The sequence below is a fragment of the Contarinia nasturtii genome, unplaced genomic scaffold, assembly GCF_009176525.2.
Source record: "Contarinia nasturtii isolate CC-2019 unplaced genomic scaffold, AAFC_CNas_1.1 Cnas_scaffold_2489, whole genome shotgun sequence".
In the NCBI taxonomy this organism is placed as follows: Eukaryota; Metazoa; Arthropoda; class Insecta; order Diptera; family Cecidomyiidae; genus Contarinia; species Contarinia nasturtii.
Window position 1 is genome coordinate 142,852 of NW_022199810.1, and position 18,132 is coordinate 160,983.

The following is an 18,132-nucleotide window of genomic DNA, read 5'->3' on the forward strand; positions in this document are numbered from 1 at the left end:
TATTAAATAATTTGCGGTGCATTGATTTGAAAGCTGACCAGCAGCTTTCGAAAAATAAATATAATTGCAAATATAAGTATATATATTCATTTAATTAAACTAATCAAGAAAACATTTTCAATTCTAAATAAAAGAAGAAACCCCTTTCGTTCATTCGTTATTGTCTGTTTGGACTTTGATCATAGCAGGTTTTTTCTTCAGCATCGTAAATAGATTTTCTCCGCACTTCTTCGATATCGTAAACAGAACTCCTTCGTACCTGAAGGTGAAAGAATGGAATGAATGAAAAGGATCAAACAAATAATCTAAAAAATAATTAATAATAAAAAAACGTCGTACGCTCTTGATCCAGTCCAAGCCGGCATTTGAAATGGTTCGCACTGCTTTTTGCATAGCTTGCATACGTTGTTCGCAATCTTCCAAATATGCTTTGTATTGATTTTGATGAACCACAACCATTAATAAACCGCCGATAACGTTTAATGCACTGTAATGTAAAGAATTGAAAATTATTTTCCACATTTTTAAAATGAACGAAAACGAAAAACGAACCCGAAAACGGTCAATGGCAAAACAACATCATATGTTCGCAACATAAATATAAATGGTGCCCATAGAAACCAGCCCCGAGCCCAAGAATTCGCAGAAAACATAAGAATCTTTCTTCGTTCAGCACAAACCAATTCCACTGTGCAAACCGTTAGTACACACATCCCAATCGAAACAGTTGTTTTGATTGCCAACGTTGGAGCCATTTCTAAAGCAACGACATGAGTTTCTTTCACTGTCAAAAATAAAAGAGACAATAAAATTAAAAATAACCAAATTGGAATATACCATTTACTCTTACATGTCTGTGGAATGAACCAAGTTAGATATGATAAACAACCACTACAAATTCCCGCCAAACCACTCCAAAGCCATCGTCTTGACGTATATAAAACTATATAAATTCCAATAAATACGCCAAAAATTTCACTTAAAGCAATTGCAACAGTGTTTATAGAAAGATGATCACGACCAAATGCACGAATGTTCAGAACGACACAATTAAAATTTAGCACGTACACCGACCACGCGTAATGTAAAGCCAATATATAAATTCGAGATGGTTTTCCATCCCATAACGAAGCTGTAATTTCATTAAAATATAAATCAAATAAGTAATAATTCAAAATAACAAAATTATTATTATTTTATATGAATAACGTACACCAATTGGCCTGCGGTGGATTTGCAGCACTGTAAATAATAATAATGCAATATAATTTTCACATTTGATCGATAAAGTTTCGTTTTGAATTCGAAATTGAATCAAATTTCTTCTCAAATCTTACCCTGTGTTGAATTCCGACTTTAGTAATTCTTCCAAATTTATTGGTACACGACGTTTGTTTTTATTTCCACCCTCAATCAGAATTTGTCTAGCTTCATCAATACGATTTTTACGAAGCATCCATCTCGGAGAATCGGGTAGATACTTTATCAAAAAAATCAATGCAATGGTTGGCATCGAGATAGCAATATACAGTTTTGACCATTCTTCGATGAACACATTGAATATGGGTAGAATGATCAATCCAATTGACCAAAAGAATTCAAATACAAGCAATGTAATTGTTTTCGCCGGTCCATTTGTGATGTCAGTAACTTGAAACAAATAATAAATACTTTATATAAAATAGTTTGAAGTAATATATGATGCTTCTCACAAATGACTGATCCAGAATTATACATGAGCGCGCATGATGCGGCTGTAAGTGCCCGAAGAAGCTGTAATTTCATTAAAATGTATCAAATGTTCATTAAACACTGTCGATCGGGCTTTATAAGACAAACAAAATAGTTCAAATAGATTTTTTTTTATGTCTGCGACATGGAATTCGTTCTTTATAAAAAGTTAAAATGACTTACAATATGAAATTCATAGGTGCGAATGAAGCCAATTAAATTGCCGAAAATGATCTGTGCCGAAACTCCTTCATAAATACAAAACGTTATAGTAGGTCAACTAACATTTAAATTATAAAAAAAAAATTACCTATAATCATCAGATTTTTCGGGCTTATACTGAAAATAGAGATATACCACTTATTAAATGAGTTGAAGGTGAACATATAACAAGAAACTCACTGTTTCAGTAAAAAATAGGCAACGATACCGCCAACTAGTAATCCAAAAATATGAAAGCACTGTGAAAGTGGCAGCAGTAATTCTCGGCCGCAAATGAGTTTGAAATCCGCCACTAGCGAATGATATTCGGGTTTAAATGTAAAATGTGTGCATTTCATTGTAGTAAAGTTTTTCGTTTCGATTAAACTCGTTTGGTTCGGTGTATTAAAATACTCCAACGGACTATTCCACAATTCAGTAAATACTTCGCAATAATCAACGAAAGTACGATTGTGCTTATCTAATTTATGTGGATGTGCTCGAGCTATCCAATCAGATTGATATTCGATTGGTAAGGATTCGGGGGGTGTGCAAAAAAAGTCACCCGCATTTGGTGCTATAATTTAATATTTGTATTTTTATGATCATAAAGTTGACATTTTACCCAAATTACATACCTGGCGCAGTGAAAATGATAATGGCCATGAACCATGACGTCGGTATCTTACATAGGAAAATGATTAACATAGCACTGAGTTGAAACTTGCCAAAATTACCCAACACCTTTGTAACCGGATCAACACGCGGAAGTGGACGAAGCGTTGACGGAGCCGTTGCCATGAGAAAAATTGTTCAAGTAAACTTTTCGAATGTTTAATTTAGCGAAATGCACACTACTTTCTTATCTGATCACAACGTTATTGAGAATTCAAGTCGAACTGAATTCCACTGCTACTTATGTCCAATGTGTTATAGTTTTCGAATATTGACTTTTTCGATTCAACAGAATTATTCAACAAACAAATCACAACCTTTAGTAAATATGTGCACATCAAGTTAAAACAATGGCGTATAATAAAAAAAATTGACCGAATTTTGTTTCTTGGTTTGGCTTTTATTTACCGATCATTGCGCAAATGTTGATTTAAATTGCGATTCTGATAAAATTGCAAATAAGTAAACTACTGAATGAGGTGTGATATTGTATGAAAATTGAAATTATCATTTGCTAATTAGATTTTATTGATCGATCGACATTTTTTTTTTCAAACACAAACACACATTGTCGCCATTGATTTTATCATAAATCAACATTTCGTCGTTTTTGTTTTATTTCATTTTGGAAACGAACGATTGAATAAAATGCTAATTACAACAGATGTTACAAAAAATTAGCTTTGTCCACTATAGAGATTCGTTCACATCGTCGATCTGTTTGAATTTGTTTGTTTTGAAGCAGCAAAGTGTTTTTTCTTTTAAAAAAGCGATTATTCTAGGTTTGTTAATTAATCCAGGTTTTGTTGTTGTCTAAACGCGTATTCTTGTTGAGTGTTTATTCGAGTATAACCCACAACGATCTGTTCGCACCGCTTGCTGCTGTTAGACTGAAGCATTTTTGTCTGAAGTAACCCATTCACACAAGGTAAATTAAAGGTTGAAAAAAAAAAACAATGTCTAACTATCGATAAAATTAGATAGCATATACGACATAAATAACTATATAATAATAAAGCTTTTGTCTATAGAAATTTTGCGAATTTCACGTCTTACATTGATCTTTTATCCCAAAAATGTATCACTTACCGTTTATTTTACAGTACGATTATTTACCTAGCCGTATGATAAGTTCCAAACCATCTGACAATGACAACGCTTTGTTCGGCTTTGTTACATATTTTCAAGCACTTACACGTTATTCGGCTAAGGTATGCCAAAGCGTAAGATGCTGTAAAATAAGATCAATTCAAAATTGAACATGTTTTATTTGAGCATGTACGTGAGTATAAATTTGTAGAAAAACATTTCAAGATTTCAAGAGTCTTAAGTGAGTTCATTGTAAATTATTGGCATCTTATCTCTTTACTGTCACGAATATTTACCTCACGTGATTTTATAGTGGCGCATTTTTCGGTTTTAACGTGAATCATTTTTTTAACGCAAATATTCAAATTTCGGATGCAATTTGAACATACAAAGGTTTCTGTGTAACAAAATATAGCACGACCTTTGTATATCTCAATTAAATAAAACATATTAACTTATGCAGCACGAGACTTATTAAGTTATTATAACGTCCGTTTATCTTGCATTCCTCTGTTATAGAAAAAAGTATTGAATATTTATTATTTTGGATTTTTTTTAGCCGAATGTTAGCAGTGTGGGATTAAAAACTTACTAAAAGAAGCTATTTTCGCACCACGATGTTTAAAAAAACATCCAGCTCTGGTGGTGGTAAACTAACGCTTGATCTAGGATAGAATTTAATGTTCGTTATTTATATTCTTGTTGCCTTTTGATTCTGAAAATGAAGGACAAACTACTGGTAACATTTCAAAATTCAAATCTACCGAGCGAGAAAGAATATTCATTCAAAATTAAATGTCTTTAAGTATGTTTTCATTCTCATTGGATGGCTATATTCATATACCATTCGGCGATTGTTCATTCATATAAAAAGCAATGTATTGAATTTATAAACATGAATGTTCTGTCACATAATTAATTTCAAGGTTTGATATTTCACCTAGTAAGATGTGCCGTACACCGTTCACTAATACAGTCGAAATTTATCACACAGACACAATGACGTTTGTATTTTGACATTTCTTGCAGAAAAGTGGCATGAATCAGACATGTGTTTGTGTTTTTATTCGTCCGTCAGTCCTGCACGTATGTTTTCATCATAGAAACTACTTTTTGCATGATTTCCTGCTAAAAGTTTTCAAAATTTATTGCATTAAATACCTTTTCCACACTGGATGTGCGTAAAATTGAAGCTGTCACCAATTCTTTTTACACAAAATGTGAGTTTATTTTGGTTATTGTAAATGTGTAAGGGAGTTTTGTAAAAGTAATTATCGTTTGTTTTCCATTCAATTTGGTTTAGACGATCAAGTGCCAAAAAAAAAAATGAGCGAAATAAGGCCGGCTGCAAAGCGTTCAAGTGATGAAATCGATGAATTGCCAAGCAAGCGAATCCATCAAGAGTTCAAAGAATTGTCTGTGTCTGAAGATGCCAAAAAATCGATTGAAAGTGATTTGAAGGACATGGCCCTAATCGATCTCCTGAAAGCTGTCGACGCAAACGTTGAGCTAAAATCGATGGCCGAATCAATTTACATGGAAGATTATGCAAATAAATTGGTGAATTTGATTCGTGTTGATGACGAGTCATCATCAAATCAATTGGTTGAAATGGGCGACACCATATCAATTTTCAACAAATTAACTGCTTTAAAATTTTTACGCTGCTTTGGCCACCTAATTACCGCATTAAATCTCGATTTTTACAGTGTTAATCCGTTGATACGTGCCAAAATCATTCGATATGTCAACAAATTCTGTGCCGATACATTGATTGAGCTGAAAATTTCGAGTGTGAACGATGGACCATTGGAAAAATTCGAAAAACCCTTTGCAAAGGTGACAAAACTTCAATTTTCCTACTGTCGATTGGATAGCTATACAACTGATTTCAACATTTGGTTTCCGAAATTGCGTCACTTGGACATGAGCTGCAACAATCGTTTGGCCAGTCGCGATTGTATCGAAGACTATTTTCGCGATTTGAAGTATTTGGCTGTGAAAGTTGACAGTGAATTTTGCTTCAACGAGGACAATGTCATCGAAGCGTTACAATACAATGAAAATCTCAAACACTTTGGCATCTGCGGACAATTTGATATGAAATTTCTGGAAAAAGTCGCAAAACACATGAAATACGCTGAAAGTCTTGATATTGACTGGCCGAAAGGATTTGAAAAAACATCAGAGAAGGAAGTCAATTTCAAAAGTGTCAAACAATTCAAAACCAATTTGATACACTTGAATGGAAAAATGCCAGTGACATTCAATCACCTTGAAGAGCTCACATTGATTGCATGCTGTCCGACTGATGAATGCAGAGATTTCATTCGCAAACATACATCGTTGATCAAACTTAACATTTACACATCGTCGTCTAAAGGATTCGTCAATTCATTATTGAAAATCCTTAAAGTTGCCCATTCGGTGATCGAAGTCAATTTTTTCGATGGACATTTTACCGGTGATGAAATAATCAAATTATTGGACGGATGCAATACATCGCAAAAATTCAGCTTTTCACTTGATGATCAAAGCGTTCACGATCAATTGATGGAACAACTGGGCGAGCATTGGAAGACGACCATTGACGGCGATCGGGTTACATTCGAACAAAAGAAAAATTCCAATGGGAAAAAGTTTTGCGATATCATTACGTTATGATGATTTTCCATCATTTTTTACCTTATAAAATATCGAAAAATTTGGCAAATTTACAACGAAATTGAATCAATTTTTTCCGACAAAAATTTTCTTCAATTCATATAATTCCATTCAATTTTTTTAATAAATATTGTTATTATCATATTCAAATTAAAAGCGTTGAATTTTCGGTTCCGAATTTCAAAAATCTGTATTAAAGTTGTGATTAGCGATAAAAATCCAAAATTATACAAATAAAATAAATAATTATAAAATAAATGTTTGATGAGTCTATTTATAACATCATCTTTCCAGTTTTTGATAAGTTACCTAATTTGGCTTGGCCATGACTTTGAAGAAAGAGAGAAAAATTCGCTGAGAATCTGCAGTAGAAGCAATTGAAAGAAATGTTTCTTTATACGATGTGTACGGCATATGCCTCGATCTGTTTTCTACAGAAAATGCTTCGTGTGACTCGCACATACATATATGTACGACGGAAGAACCGCGACGAAAATAATCTGATTTGCATCAATAAAAATGAATAAGATAAGCAAATTGTGTATATTTACGTGGCATTTGGAAATATGACCTGCGTCTGCGATCAACAAGTGATATTTTATTTCATTTTCTTATTCTACTCATTTTCGTTGTGTCTCACTGTTATAGCCTTAATTTCCGTTCTTTCGCTTGCACTCGCGTAACCACAGAGTCAACAAGCTATTTTCAGCGATTTGTTTTTATTTTGATGATATCACCATGGTATGCATAACACAGTTTGCATTAAGTGCATGCAAATGACAATGACCCAAAGCAAATTTAATGAATAATGAGACTACAAACACCAAAAGTGAACAATTAATAAAAATGCAACAGAAGCGTATTACAAAAGTGATAAAAAATATTTTTAGATATTATTTTCGGTATGTATGTACTTTCTCCACATATTCTTCCGTGTCTATGCGTTTCTCTTTTTACTCTCTTCGTGCATATCTCTGTGTCTCTCTTTCTACTCTCAGCTACCGTCTCATTTTATCTTTCTCTCGTTCCTTCAGAAAGATACAATAGATTTGTGTGTGTGTGTCTGCCTCTGTTTTTCTTTGATATCCTATGTGTCTCTCAATTCTTCACTCTCTTTCTAAATAAACAACAACACTCTTTGGTGTTTAAAACTTTATTGAGGTATTCTTGAAAAAATTAATTACAAAATTACTGTAAAGCAAAAAAAAAAAAATAGTGTAAAAATTGAAATAAAATGAGAAAATGTCTGAAAAACAACGTATTTGATCGTGTTCGACTAAAAAAAAGTAAAAATATTATAAAAATGCAAATTAAGTACAACATTTTGAGATTTTACTTTCGCGTATGGGAAAGAAATTTAAAATGTATGTTTCAGGTTACAGAACATTGTTCATTGAGTTCTTGATGACTAGTTCAACATGAGTCATGTAACATGAAAAATACGCTTTTCTATTAAAAATATCTATAATAAAGATTTTAAAGCATTCAAGCTGAACGGTACTATCCGTCTTATCTCACTTGAATTTAATTTTAAGCAGTAAATTAGAAAAAATGTTAAATTCAAACCAAAATAGACTGAAAAGTCGACATAAAAAATTTCTGGCTTTAATACTAGTAAATTAATAGGGTTTGTGAACTAAAGTATTTATATATGTGTGTGTGTGGAAGAGTAATGATTTCCATCAAAATGACTGACTTATAATCGATTAAAATTGAATCGTTTGATAATCGCTCGATCTTCATCGTTGTCTTCCTGTGGGAATTGCATAATAGTTTCATCGTCAAGTTTAATTTCTCGAATTCGATTAATTATCAAGAACGGCAATCCTGTTGTGATTGGTTTGAAATTGATGCGATACTTGAATTCGGGTCTGATTATAATGGGAGTGCCGGTATCAGCGAATTCCACATAAGTTTCTTCTTTTGCGTCCAATTTGATTTGTTTGCTAACGATAATTTTGGGACATATTTTCTCTGAATTTTCCGTCTTTGGTTCTTCGGTAATAGTCATATCAACTTGAGTATGTCGCCAGTTTGTCGCCTCTGAAATGGGTGCACAATAAAATCCGCCCAAAAGTAATGGCTTATTAGAGCTAAAAACGGAGGAATTGTTGTTATTTATTAATTTGCATTTAAAAACACGACTGTCGTCCCACTGAAAAATGTTTGTCGACCGTGGATTCGGATTGAACCGTCCCGTTTTCAGATTCTTCGATCCCGATAGCATCCGAATGATGTCTTCATACTCTTTAACATCGGTAAAAAGATCATTGTATGTATCCATATGTTCACGAAATTCCTTCACCGTCATGGAACAATAACGAATTTTATAGAGTGAATCTTTGAGCTTGATCCGTAGATTGGTCGTGTCATTTGGATTCAATCCATCACGTACACAAGCATTTTGAGCCCAATCCATGCACGCTTCAAATACAATTGTTTCATCGCACAACAACGAGTCCAGCTCAAGAATATGACTGAGAACGATGTAGTCGCAGTGCAAAAAACCATTAGATTTAAAGACCAATTGTGAATAGGCGCTTATTTTACGCTCGCAAAACTCAATAAATTCCGGTTCTTGATAGAAAATCGCCCAATAATATGCGCAACAAATATCGTCGAATGTCAAATGTTTTGCCCAAAAACTGCCGCACACCACCAAACACTCGGGCATGCAATATTTATTCGTTAGATCCATTATGTCAACAATGTAATCCATGTTCAAATTCACTTCGTCCAAGTAGAAAAATTGAAGAAAATCACGAAAGGCGTCTGGATTGGTGTGCGGCAATTTGACATCGCCCGTTTCAGCCATTGGGCCGTAGAACATCCGATCAAATGGATCGCTTGCCTTTGATAGCACACTTTTGTGAGCCGGCACACGTTCCTCTGTCGGTCCACATATAAAGTAAACATCGGCTGTTTTTTCATCTAAATATTGTCGACGAAATATTTTCGATGCAAATCCACTTTTGCTAGCGGTTGCCACTTGATCTTCAATCACAACACCACTTTCGAATCGCTTACGTTTTGTTGACGGTGATTCCATTTTGCGGCGCAATAAACACAATCGTTTTTTTTTCTTTGTTACTTTTCGCGCTCGTGTGCGGTGATGTATTGATTTTAACGAAATTTTGTAGTGACGAAGAATTTAATCAAATTTTTAAGCAATCAAATCGTCTCCGGCAACTGGTGGATGTTTTCCAATATTTAATTCCCTTTGATCTCTGCCGACAATTTATCACAACCAATAGCTAGACTAAATAAAAATAAATATCAAATTATAAACAGAGCGAATTGGTTTAAATAGCATAGATTTTTTACCCAAATTATCTTTTGTTTAGTGTTTCCGATGAAATTCCAGCCAAAATTCCAGTTAAATTTAGTTTTGCGCCCAATTACGCCGGCTTTGTGGTGAACAGTGAATATATATAAACAAAGAACTTCGTTCGTCTGACTTTTGAATGACAGAATGTGTCATTGTAAATGTTTGTAAACAGCCATCGTTCAGTCAATCGCTCTTCCACCACTATGAAATCAGAGAATTTCATGATGGCAAGGGATATTATTAGAAATTATAGCAAAATAAATATATATTATTTTAAAAATATTAAAGTTGTGAGTATTTACGAATTTTTCTCTGAATGTTGTTTACTCTGAATATTCGTTGTGAATTACTCGCATTGTTGTATCGGTATGTATATGGAATTGTAAACAATTTGTTGTTTTAAATTGTATGATGACAGCTCACGACGTTCACTGAGCTCACGGTACAGGGTTCGATAATTCAAAATTACGAAAAAGACCGTTGGAATGGAATTTCTATTTGTATTTCGAACCAACAATTTTTATTGAGCACTTTTTGTGGTTTAATAATACGCCTTTTAAGTGCAGCAATTAATATTTTGTTCAGTAAAGAATTTTATTCCTCTTTATTGGAATTTGAGTCTGATTATCATATTTCGATTGAATAATGAAACGCACATTAAAAGTGATATTTTCTTTCAAGAAAAAGAGATAAAAATCACAATTCTACTTATTTCAGTCAGAAAAAAAAGAAGAAAAAATCGAAATTACGATGTAGTTTCGCATATAATCTTTCAATACTTACCATTTTCAGAACAAATAAGGTCAAAATTAGATCAAAACGTGAAAAGCTGTAGGAGACAAGATTTCATTACCTTAAAAACAATTCATGTCAATATTTCAAGCTTTTCTTACCTTATGTAATAAACGTTGACCTTCTTCAATGGACTTCTATCAATTCTGAAATTCATCTCAAGAAAAATGAATAAAAAAAGATTTTTTTTTTCATATATCTCTATGAAACAATTACATTTGTTTGTATTTAATTTTTACGGAATTTCAAATAAGATTACAGACAGGCATATTGTAATGGTTCTAAATGTAAGTATTGCAACATTGTTACTAATAAAAAATCGCGAAGGAAACACAATGCCAGTTGCAACACGATCCAAGAGGATTATATCATATGATGAAGTATTTGTTTGGATCTGAAAATTAATCTAATTACAAGAAAATTAAAAAGAAAGCTGAATGAACATTTAAACTCGAAAAAAATATCTTATAAATTATAAAATTACTATTCCAGGTATGCTATCGTTTTTCTTTTTTTGTTTTTAATGAAAGATGTAATTCAGTAATTTGGTTTTAATTCTTGATAAAAATGGGAACGTTTTTTGTTTTTTATTCAACGTTTTTAGTCTATTTTCTTATTATTTGAACTTAAAAGAACATTGAACAAAAGTGGTTCAATTCGTGAAGTAGTTAAAAAATTAAACTAATTTAACGTCATTACATTATATTAAAAGGGAATGCGGCACGATTTCCTGAAAATATGTTTCTCATAAAATGTCATACGATTTTCGATAAAATTCGGGAAAAATTGTTTTTTGGGGAAAAAAAATCGGGAAATCGTGCAGCATTCATTAAAATCATGTAAAATGTTTGTATGATCCAAAATTAATTTATTTAGCCTATTTTCTATTTGTATGCGTTTTCAAAGTGACTTTTGATGTTTTTGCCGCGTTGTTGTTGCATTAATCAAGAATTGATGAATATTCGTATTTTATGTGTATATTTTCGTTTTGTCCGAATTTCAGAAACAAATTGATGTTCGTTGATTTAATTTACTCTTGTCATGTTCATTTAATGTTTAACCGACAACTTTTCGATGTTAGGGTTATCCGTTGGTGATCGATCCATACCTGAGTCGCTTCAATGAGAAACGATGGAAGGATATGTGATCTGTAAATATAAAAAAAATACAATTGTTTTAAAACCCATATAAATCAATGAATACTTTTTTATCTGTGCCAATTCAATTGCAAGAAAAACAACACCTTTTTATAAATTAGATGTCATTTTCACTCACCGATAAGCGTGGGTTGATATCAATTCGGAGATGATTTGAAATCTACAACTCACAGATTTGGTGAACTGCACGGACTGGAACAGATTTTGACTGCTTTCCACAACTATTGGTCATTTCGCCACTGATATTGAAAAATCCAATTTGATGTCATGGGTCCGTTGGTTTTTGTATATTTTTCATACAGTATTTTTGTCATTCTTCTTTTTGGGTTCAAAGGGTTCAACCTTTCAACGATCCATTCCTGAGTCGCTCCACATTTATATGTGAAATACGATGAAGGAAATGTAATCTGTAAAGAAATAAAATAGATAAACAGTTGTGTTAGAAATCATCAAAAACATCGAAGGAGACATTTTATATACTTTCGACTTGATTAGGTCAAGTGATTTATTTTTACCTACCGATAAAAATAGGCCATTGGATCCCACACGGACTTGAATGAGTGGCAGCTTTGCATTTGTGCATTTGGTCGAAGGGTGGTGTTAATGACATCGAAACTTGTAGCAGTTTGAAGAGTGAATGATGGAATGGTTTGGTTTCCATTTTAATACATTTGGACTTCTGATGATGTGAAGGATGCAACACGTCAATTGCATACTGAATACTCGAACTTAATTCTTTCGATGGTCAATTGGTGACAAGAAGATTGTCACTTTGAAAACCACATAGATTGATTTTTTTCTTACATTCAAGCTTACAATAGTATTTTAGTTTTAGTTTTCCTAAATTAAATCCTATACTAGATTCATTGATATATAGACTCAAAACATTTAAATTGTGTACATATACGATAAGCATACAATACAAATTGGCTAATTTTGAGCCGGAATCATTCAACATTTTAATTAATGAAAAAATTTCATTGAAAATTACAAACCAAAAAAAGTAAATAAAAACAAAAATTTAAGAATTCATTTTTTGTTTCAAAGCTCATTTGTTTACCAAGCTCAAGCTCAATCTCCCACGCACACATTCAAATTAGTTAAGTTATTCTCGTTCTCATCATCTTAGTTTCACGCATAAAAATCGATTCAATCATTTAAATCATTAAAAGATTTTCCGAAATTGAAGAGCCAAAACTTAGCCGGCGAGTATCGCGCCTTGCACATAATTTTTGGCAAGATTAATGAGCAACTTTTAACAAGGTGCGTACATAATCAAATCTACAAAATTTAATTCAGCCAAGTTTTCAGTCTGTTACAAAAACAGATCAACCTTGGTTTGTAAAATTTAAAGATAGTGTTTATTCCCTCACTTATCACGGGAATCATCGTTTTGAACAGAAAGCCTCTCCGTCAGTGGTTGGAATTAAAACCGAGGAGGCTAAGAAGGTTCTGGGACTCAAGTGGCATCCGATGGAAGATGTTTTCATGTACAAGGTTGACTCTTATCCTTCGGAAACTAGGTGGACCTATTGAGCCACAGTATGTAAAGCATTACAATGCTGCTATTTAGGGCCAATGTTATGTGTAAGAAAACCAGAATTAATTAAGAGCGTTACAATGTATTGATAATACGGATAAATGTATGATGACCTCGAATTAAGCAAGATTTCTGTTGTTTCCACTATGGTTAAGAGATTGTACTGTAAGACTTTACTGTAAAATTATTGTAGTGGGAAAAAGAGAAAGCTGGAAAAAATCAGTATAAATACAGGGCAAAGACCTGTGCCGATTAGCAGTATAAATTTATAATATCATCCTTTCTATTAATGACAGCGCCATGAAAGCACAGAAGTCGAATTTATATGAACAGGCACAACAAAAAATGAAAGGGGCAACATGCCCGATGGTTTTAGTTTGTGTTTTGATCGCAACAAAGCAGCAAGAACAATGTCACGCCAAAATCCAAACCGTATGTGTAAACCTTAACCTATTCTTTATCAAGTTTTCAGTGATTGTTATTATTTCCCTTGTTTAACTTATTTTATGGTTTCCCATTAATTTTAATTTTAATTTAGTGATTAACCTGTGCTCCGACGGAGAGGATAGTTTGTCCTCTGTTGATACCATTCCCTTTAACCAGGCCGATTTATTGGTTCCAGAAGGTTATCGCTTGCGTCACAAAACCCATTTTGTGACATCACTAACGTGTTTTCACTATCAGATATAAACTCAAACTGAAGAGCTAATCAGTTAAGAAGAGTAAAAAATTTAAAAAGGTAAACAAAAAACCAGTTACAAAAATGTAAGAGCGAATGCTTTGTTTACATATGAAAACTGGATTAAGATGATACGCACCATCATTGATACGCGATGAACAGAGGTGTTGATCGAACGTGTGATAATGAGACAACGATGAGTCTCATGCGTATGCATATTAATGAGGTAAAGAGGAATGGGCGACAATATACAGTATGCTGTATGTTGAGCCACTAAACCAGAATTAATTAAGAGCGTCACAATGTATATTATTGATAATACGGGAAAAATGTATGATGACCTCGAATTGAGTAAGATTTCTGTTGTTTACACTATGGATAAGAGATTGTACTGTAAGACTTTACTGTAAAATAATTGTAGTGGGAAAAGAGAAATCTGTGAAAAATCAGTATAAATAAAGGGCAAATTTGCTATTTTAATCAGATAGCCAGATCCATTCTTCCATACAAGTTGCCTCGACGAATTTTAAAGTTGACTCGCGACTTGTACGGAATCGACCTATGAATTGTCTCTGCATAAGCGGACCCGCAATTCATAGCTCTTAAGGAATTGTTTAAAGCTGGCTCTCTTTTATTTTATATCAGTGAGAATTTTAAACTGATATTTTGACTAAAAACCACTAAATTCTTTCCCTTTTTCGTTTCCGTATTTTATTTTCCCTTTTTGTTTATAACAATTCAAATTAGACACTACTTGCTTCCCTATTCTTCATCAGCTTTTATCATGTGATTGTGTTTTTAAGTGCCATTTAAATTCTTAGATTTAAACAGGAATTAGGGAAAATAGGGTGTCATTAAGACAACAAATTGTGAAAATAAAATAAAAATATTGTGAAGAATAAAAGTGCATAAAAACTAATATTGTTCAAGTGTTTTTATTAAACAGTTCTTTAAATACACTGACAAAGTATTTACCATTAAACAGACTCGCAGTCAAAAAGTGAGTCAGAACCGGTACAGGTATACTACTTTCATTACCTGGATCCGATACAGAGTGATGTGTATATTTTGTAAAAAAAAGTTGTTGTTCTTTGTGTTCGCATATTTATATACTTATTTCCAATGCATGTTTGCAGTGTGAAGTAGTGTATACGAATCCAATTACTTATCCTTTAATTGATTATTATAATCGTGAAATTGAAGGAACATATGTGTCAAAAAAATGTTATGTATATTAAATTTTTTACGACTCTGTTTTATGATTCCGAATATTTTTGTTAGAATTTGTGTTTTACATGATTTTTATGATCAGTTGCTTCGTGACTTTAAAACAGCAAAGAAGTGTTTTGTAAAATGGTTAAAGTTAAAGTATTAAGTGAATTCCTATTCGCTTGGATTGCGGATCAAATTGCGTGGTTCATGTATTGTCCACTCGATGTGCCACGGGAGTACCTACGGCAAAGACGTCAGGTCACACCGGAACCAACGAAGAAACGGAAACGAACTTCAATGACGAAACAACGGCCAACCACTAGAACAGAAAGACCAAGTACTTCTTCATGTAGCGCAAGTCGTAACAAGCTTACGCACGCGCCGCAGCCACTCAAGAGTAAGCGTAAACACATACGTAAGCATGTAAGCTCTGAGCGGTCAATGTAAACCTGATACACAATAAAGATCACTCTTCTCTGAGTCGTTACTCATAACAGTCCTACTTTTACTTCACATTCACAACAACAACAAACACCAATGGAACGACCTAGCACATCTCGTCAACAAAGTGAAACCAGTGAAGACACGGTATTGGTATCAAAATTAGAACTAAAAAGGTATCGACGAAGTTTGAAAAACGATAATGAGAACAATGAAAATAAGCGTCGATTAAACAAGAATGCTTCAGTGATAACTATCAGCAGTGATTCGGTGATATCTATTGGTAGTTCGATAGAGAGCCTGATGTTAATGAATGTAATGAATTGTTTTGATTTTTAATTTAAAACTTTTTTTTACTCGTATAAAAATGGATATGGACTCTATTGTCAACACAAAAAGCCTACACAAAGAAAAAACTTATAAGTTTGCCGCCTGAACGAGCATTAACAAACTACGACATAAGTAAATTCGTGGAAAAATTATATATACCATTGTTGATGAAAATAATGAACCAGTGAAATTTAATGAATATATGTTTACGTGTCGCATACATGTTAGAAGAAATGATGGAGAAACCACAAATCAATAAAAAAATAAGTTTCGGTTTTGGGTTCATTAAAATCAAAAATTTTATGACTTTATGTCTCTTTCTCTTAGCAAACGATTTATTTTTCGATTTCTTGTTAAAAAATTTCTTAACAACTTTGTTGCTCTTTTTCTTTCCACTACTTTTTTCCTTCATGTTGATGCGATTGAAAAAAAATCAGTCTTTACTCGAGTTGTTTAAATCCGAACTGGATTTAAAAGCCCAAAAATTTCAATGTTTGTTTACATTCAAAAACCGGAATTTGTACGTCTTAAGCTAATTCACAATAACACTGTAAGCATATATGAAGCAACGAAGACCGTTGTTTACATATATGATAATAAGCTGTAAAAGTGAAAGGCAACAATGATAACATAGCGATGCTATGCGACATGTTACATCGCATTCGCTATGATCGCATGACCACTGTCAATATAAGAATATGTAAATTGGTTTACGGTCAAAACACAGTATAAGATAAATATTGTAAACATGGACTTTGAACCGAATATGACCATGTAATTCGAAATTGCTATAGTCGTACTATGTAATTCATGTAAGTGGGAAAGACAAAATTTAGGTATAAAAGGGCTGGTATTTTTCATAGTAAAGTTAAGTAGCCAGATCTCTTCGAATATTGTAGTTGTCTCGACGAATGCTAAAGTTGACCCGCAACTACAATATAAAATAAACAAAGTCTGATTGTCTCGACGAATGCTAAAGTTGACCCGCAATCAGAGTTTGTATAGGGAAAACTAGGGTGTCATTAAGACAGAATTGTTAAAGTGGTTATTTTAAATAAACTTTAAAAAAGTATAAGTCAAAGGTGTTTTATTGAAGCAGTTACATAATCTCACTGCGAAAAAGAGATTAACACGTACACGAGTCGATCTAATCATCAATCAAATCTCTATCAAATCTCTATCTAATCATCAAAAATAAGTCTTTACTAAAGATCGAAGTCAACTAAATAGAAATTACACATATATTCATGGGAACAACAGGCACTATGGTATTCAAATTGTAATTATCTTCAACTTATCAAATATCAGAATCAACCAAATCCATATAAAAGTGAATCAGGTACTGCTCGCAACGTCAATCGTGAACGACGATCACAACAGACAACAGTGAAAAGAAAGTTGATAACTAAAAAACGACCGTTAACTACAAAAAAATATTGATTTTTTGAAAAGTATTGGTTTCAAAGTGAATAAAAAATGAGTAATGAATAACTAGTGAATGCAACTCAAATGTGCTCTGTTCAACAAGCAGCTGATATTCCACCATCCGAGGCGGTACCAGATCCACAAGTGTTTAAATCTAAGAATTGGATTTAAATGGTAAAAAACCAGTTAACTTCAAAAGGGAACGCTAGCGGTAGGCAAGGGTGAATCAAATCCAGAGAAAAGAATTGAATGTCCGTTATGTTTGTTTAAATCCGAAAACTGGATTTAAAAGTCAAGTAATTAATTATTGAGACTTATTACGACGATACGAAAGGAAGGATGAGATCGCACATGAATATATTAGGAAATTCTTCCAAATTCCAGCAATTACCCAACGACCAACATTCAAGTTGATCAGGACTATCGTGGACGGGACCAACCAGCTACTTCGAGCACTGCCGGGACTAGGCGTGTCGGTTACAAACTGGGACATTATAGTGGAGTTCATCGTGTTATCAAAAATAGACGAAGAAACACGAACTGACTGGAAACAAAAGAGGTGAGGTCACTCAAATCCTGCTTCAAATGTTTGTTGAAGCATCAAATCGGGACTTGCAACGCCGAGGACTGCGCGTACTGTGGAGGACCCCACCACATAATGCTTTGCTACAAAAGGGAAAATGACTGGGAGAACCAGGGGGCCAAGCCGAGACCATCAAAAGATGTAAAATCAAATACACGACCAAAGGGAGGCAAACAAATCCATCACGTGCAACCAAAAACTACGAATCTCCCAGCAATACGGGAAAGCGATGACTGGGACAACGACTGGACTGCCACGGAGATAAAAAACTAGAAAGCAAGGGAA

General features: G+C 33.4%; 3 protein-coding genes and 1 long non-coding RNA gene across 6 annotated transcripts; 1 reads left to right on the top strand and 3 right to left on the bottom strand.

Annotated features, from left to right (window-relative positions):
• Nucleotides 1-19: 19 nt before the first annotated feature.
• LOC116348501 (organic cation transporter-like protein) lies at nucleotides 20-3,505 on the bottom strand. 2 transcript variants are annotated; one of them, XM_031779522.1, is made up of 11 exons: nucleotides 2,571-3,505; nucleotides 2,134-2,437; nucleotides 2,042-2,070; nucleotides 1,915-1,979; nucleotides 1,713-1,773; nucleotides 1,338-1,650; nucleotides 1,214-1,242; nucleotides 851-1,132; nucleotides 553-784; nucleotides 340-487; nucleotides 20-259 (listed from the first exon to the last, which is right to left on the bottom strand). In XM_031779522.1, exons 1-11 carry the CDS (start codon nucleotides 2,731-2,733, stop codon nucleotides 158-160), a joined length of 1,728 nt encoding a protein of 575 aa, XP_031635382.1. In that variant the 5' UTR covers nucleotides 2,734-3,505; the 3' UTR covers nucleotides 20-157. The 2 variants fall into 2 exon arrangements, with proteins under 2 accessions (XP_031635382.1, XP_031635381.1); XM_031779521.1 differs by having other exon boundaries at nucleotides 2,134-2,509.
• A 1,232-nt stretch (nucleotides 3,506-4,737) lies between these two features.
• On the top strand, nucleotides 4,738-6,458 carry LOC116348509. Its single transcript, XM_031779531.1, has 2 exons — nucleotides 4,738-4,916; nucleotides 5,000-6,458. The coding sequence occupies exon 2, from the start codon at nucleotides 5,023-5,025 to the stop codon at nucleotides 6,358-6,360; it is 1,338 nt and encodes a 445-aa protein (XP_031635391.1). The 5' UTR covers nucleotides 4,738-4,916; nucleotides 5,000-5,022; the 3' UTR covers nucleotides 6,361-6,458.
• A 1,178-nt stretch (nucleotides 6,459-7,636) lies between these two features.
• Nucleotides 7,637-10,076, bottom strand: LOC116348500 (BTB/POZ domain-containing protein 3-like). 2 transcript variants are annotated; one of them, XM_031779520.1, is made up of 3 exons: nucleotides 9,991-10,076; nucleotides 9,685-9,889; nucleotides 7,637-9,614 (listed from the first exon to the last, which is right to left on the bottom strand). In XM_031779520.1, exon 3 carries the CDS (start codon nucleotides 9,407-9,409, stop codon nucleotides 8,057-8,059), a length of 1,353 nt encoding a protein of 450 aa, XP_031635380.1. In that variant the 5' UTR covers nucleotides 9,410-9,614; nucleotides 9,685-9,889; nucleotides 9,991-10,076; the 3' UTR covers nucleotides 7,637-8,056. The 2 variants fall into 2 exon arrangements, with proteins under 2 accessions (XP_031635380.1, XP_031635379.1); XM_031779519.1 differs by having other exon boundaries at nucleotides 7,637-9,619.
• Nucleotides 10,077-11,023: 947 nt separating this feature from the next.
• LOC116348497 lies at nucleotides 11,024-18,099 on the bottom strand. Its single transcript, XR_004201819.1, has 3 exons — nucleotides 12,157-18,099; nucleotides 11,756-12,044; nucleotides 11,024-11,628 (listed from the first exon to the last, which is right to left on the bottom strand). It is a non-coding gene; the product is annotated as an uncharacterized LOC116348497 (long non-coding RNA).
• Nucleotides 18,100-18,132: the final 33 nt, after the last annotated feature.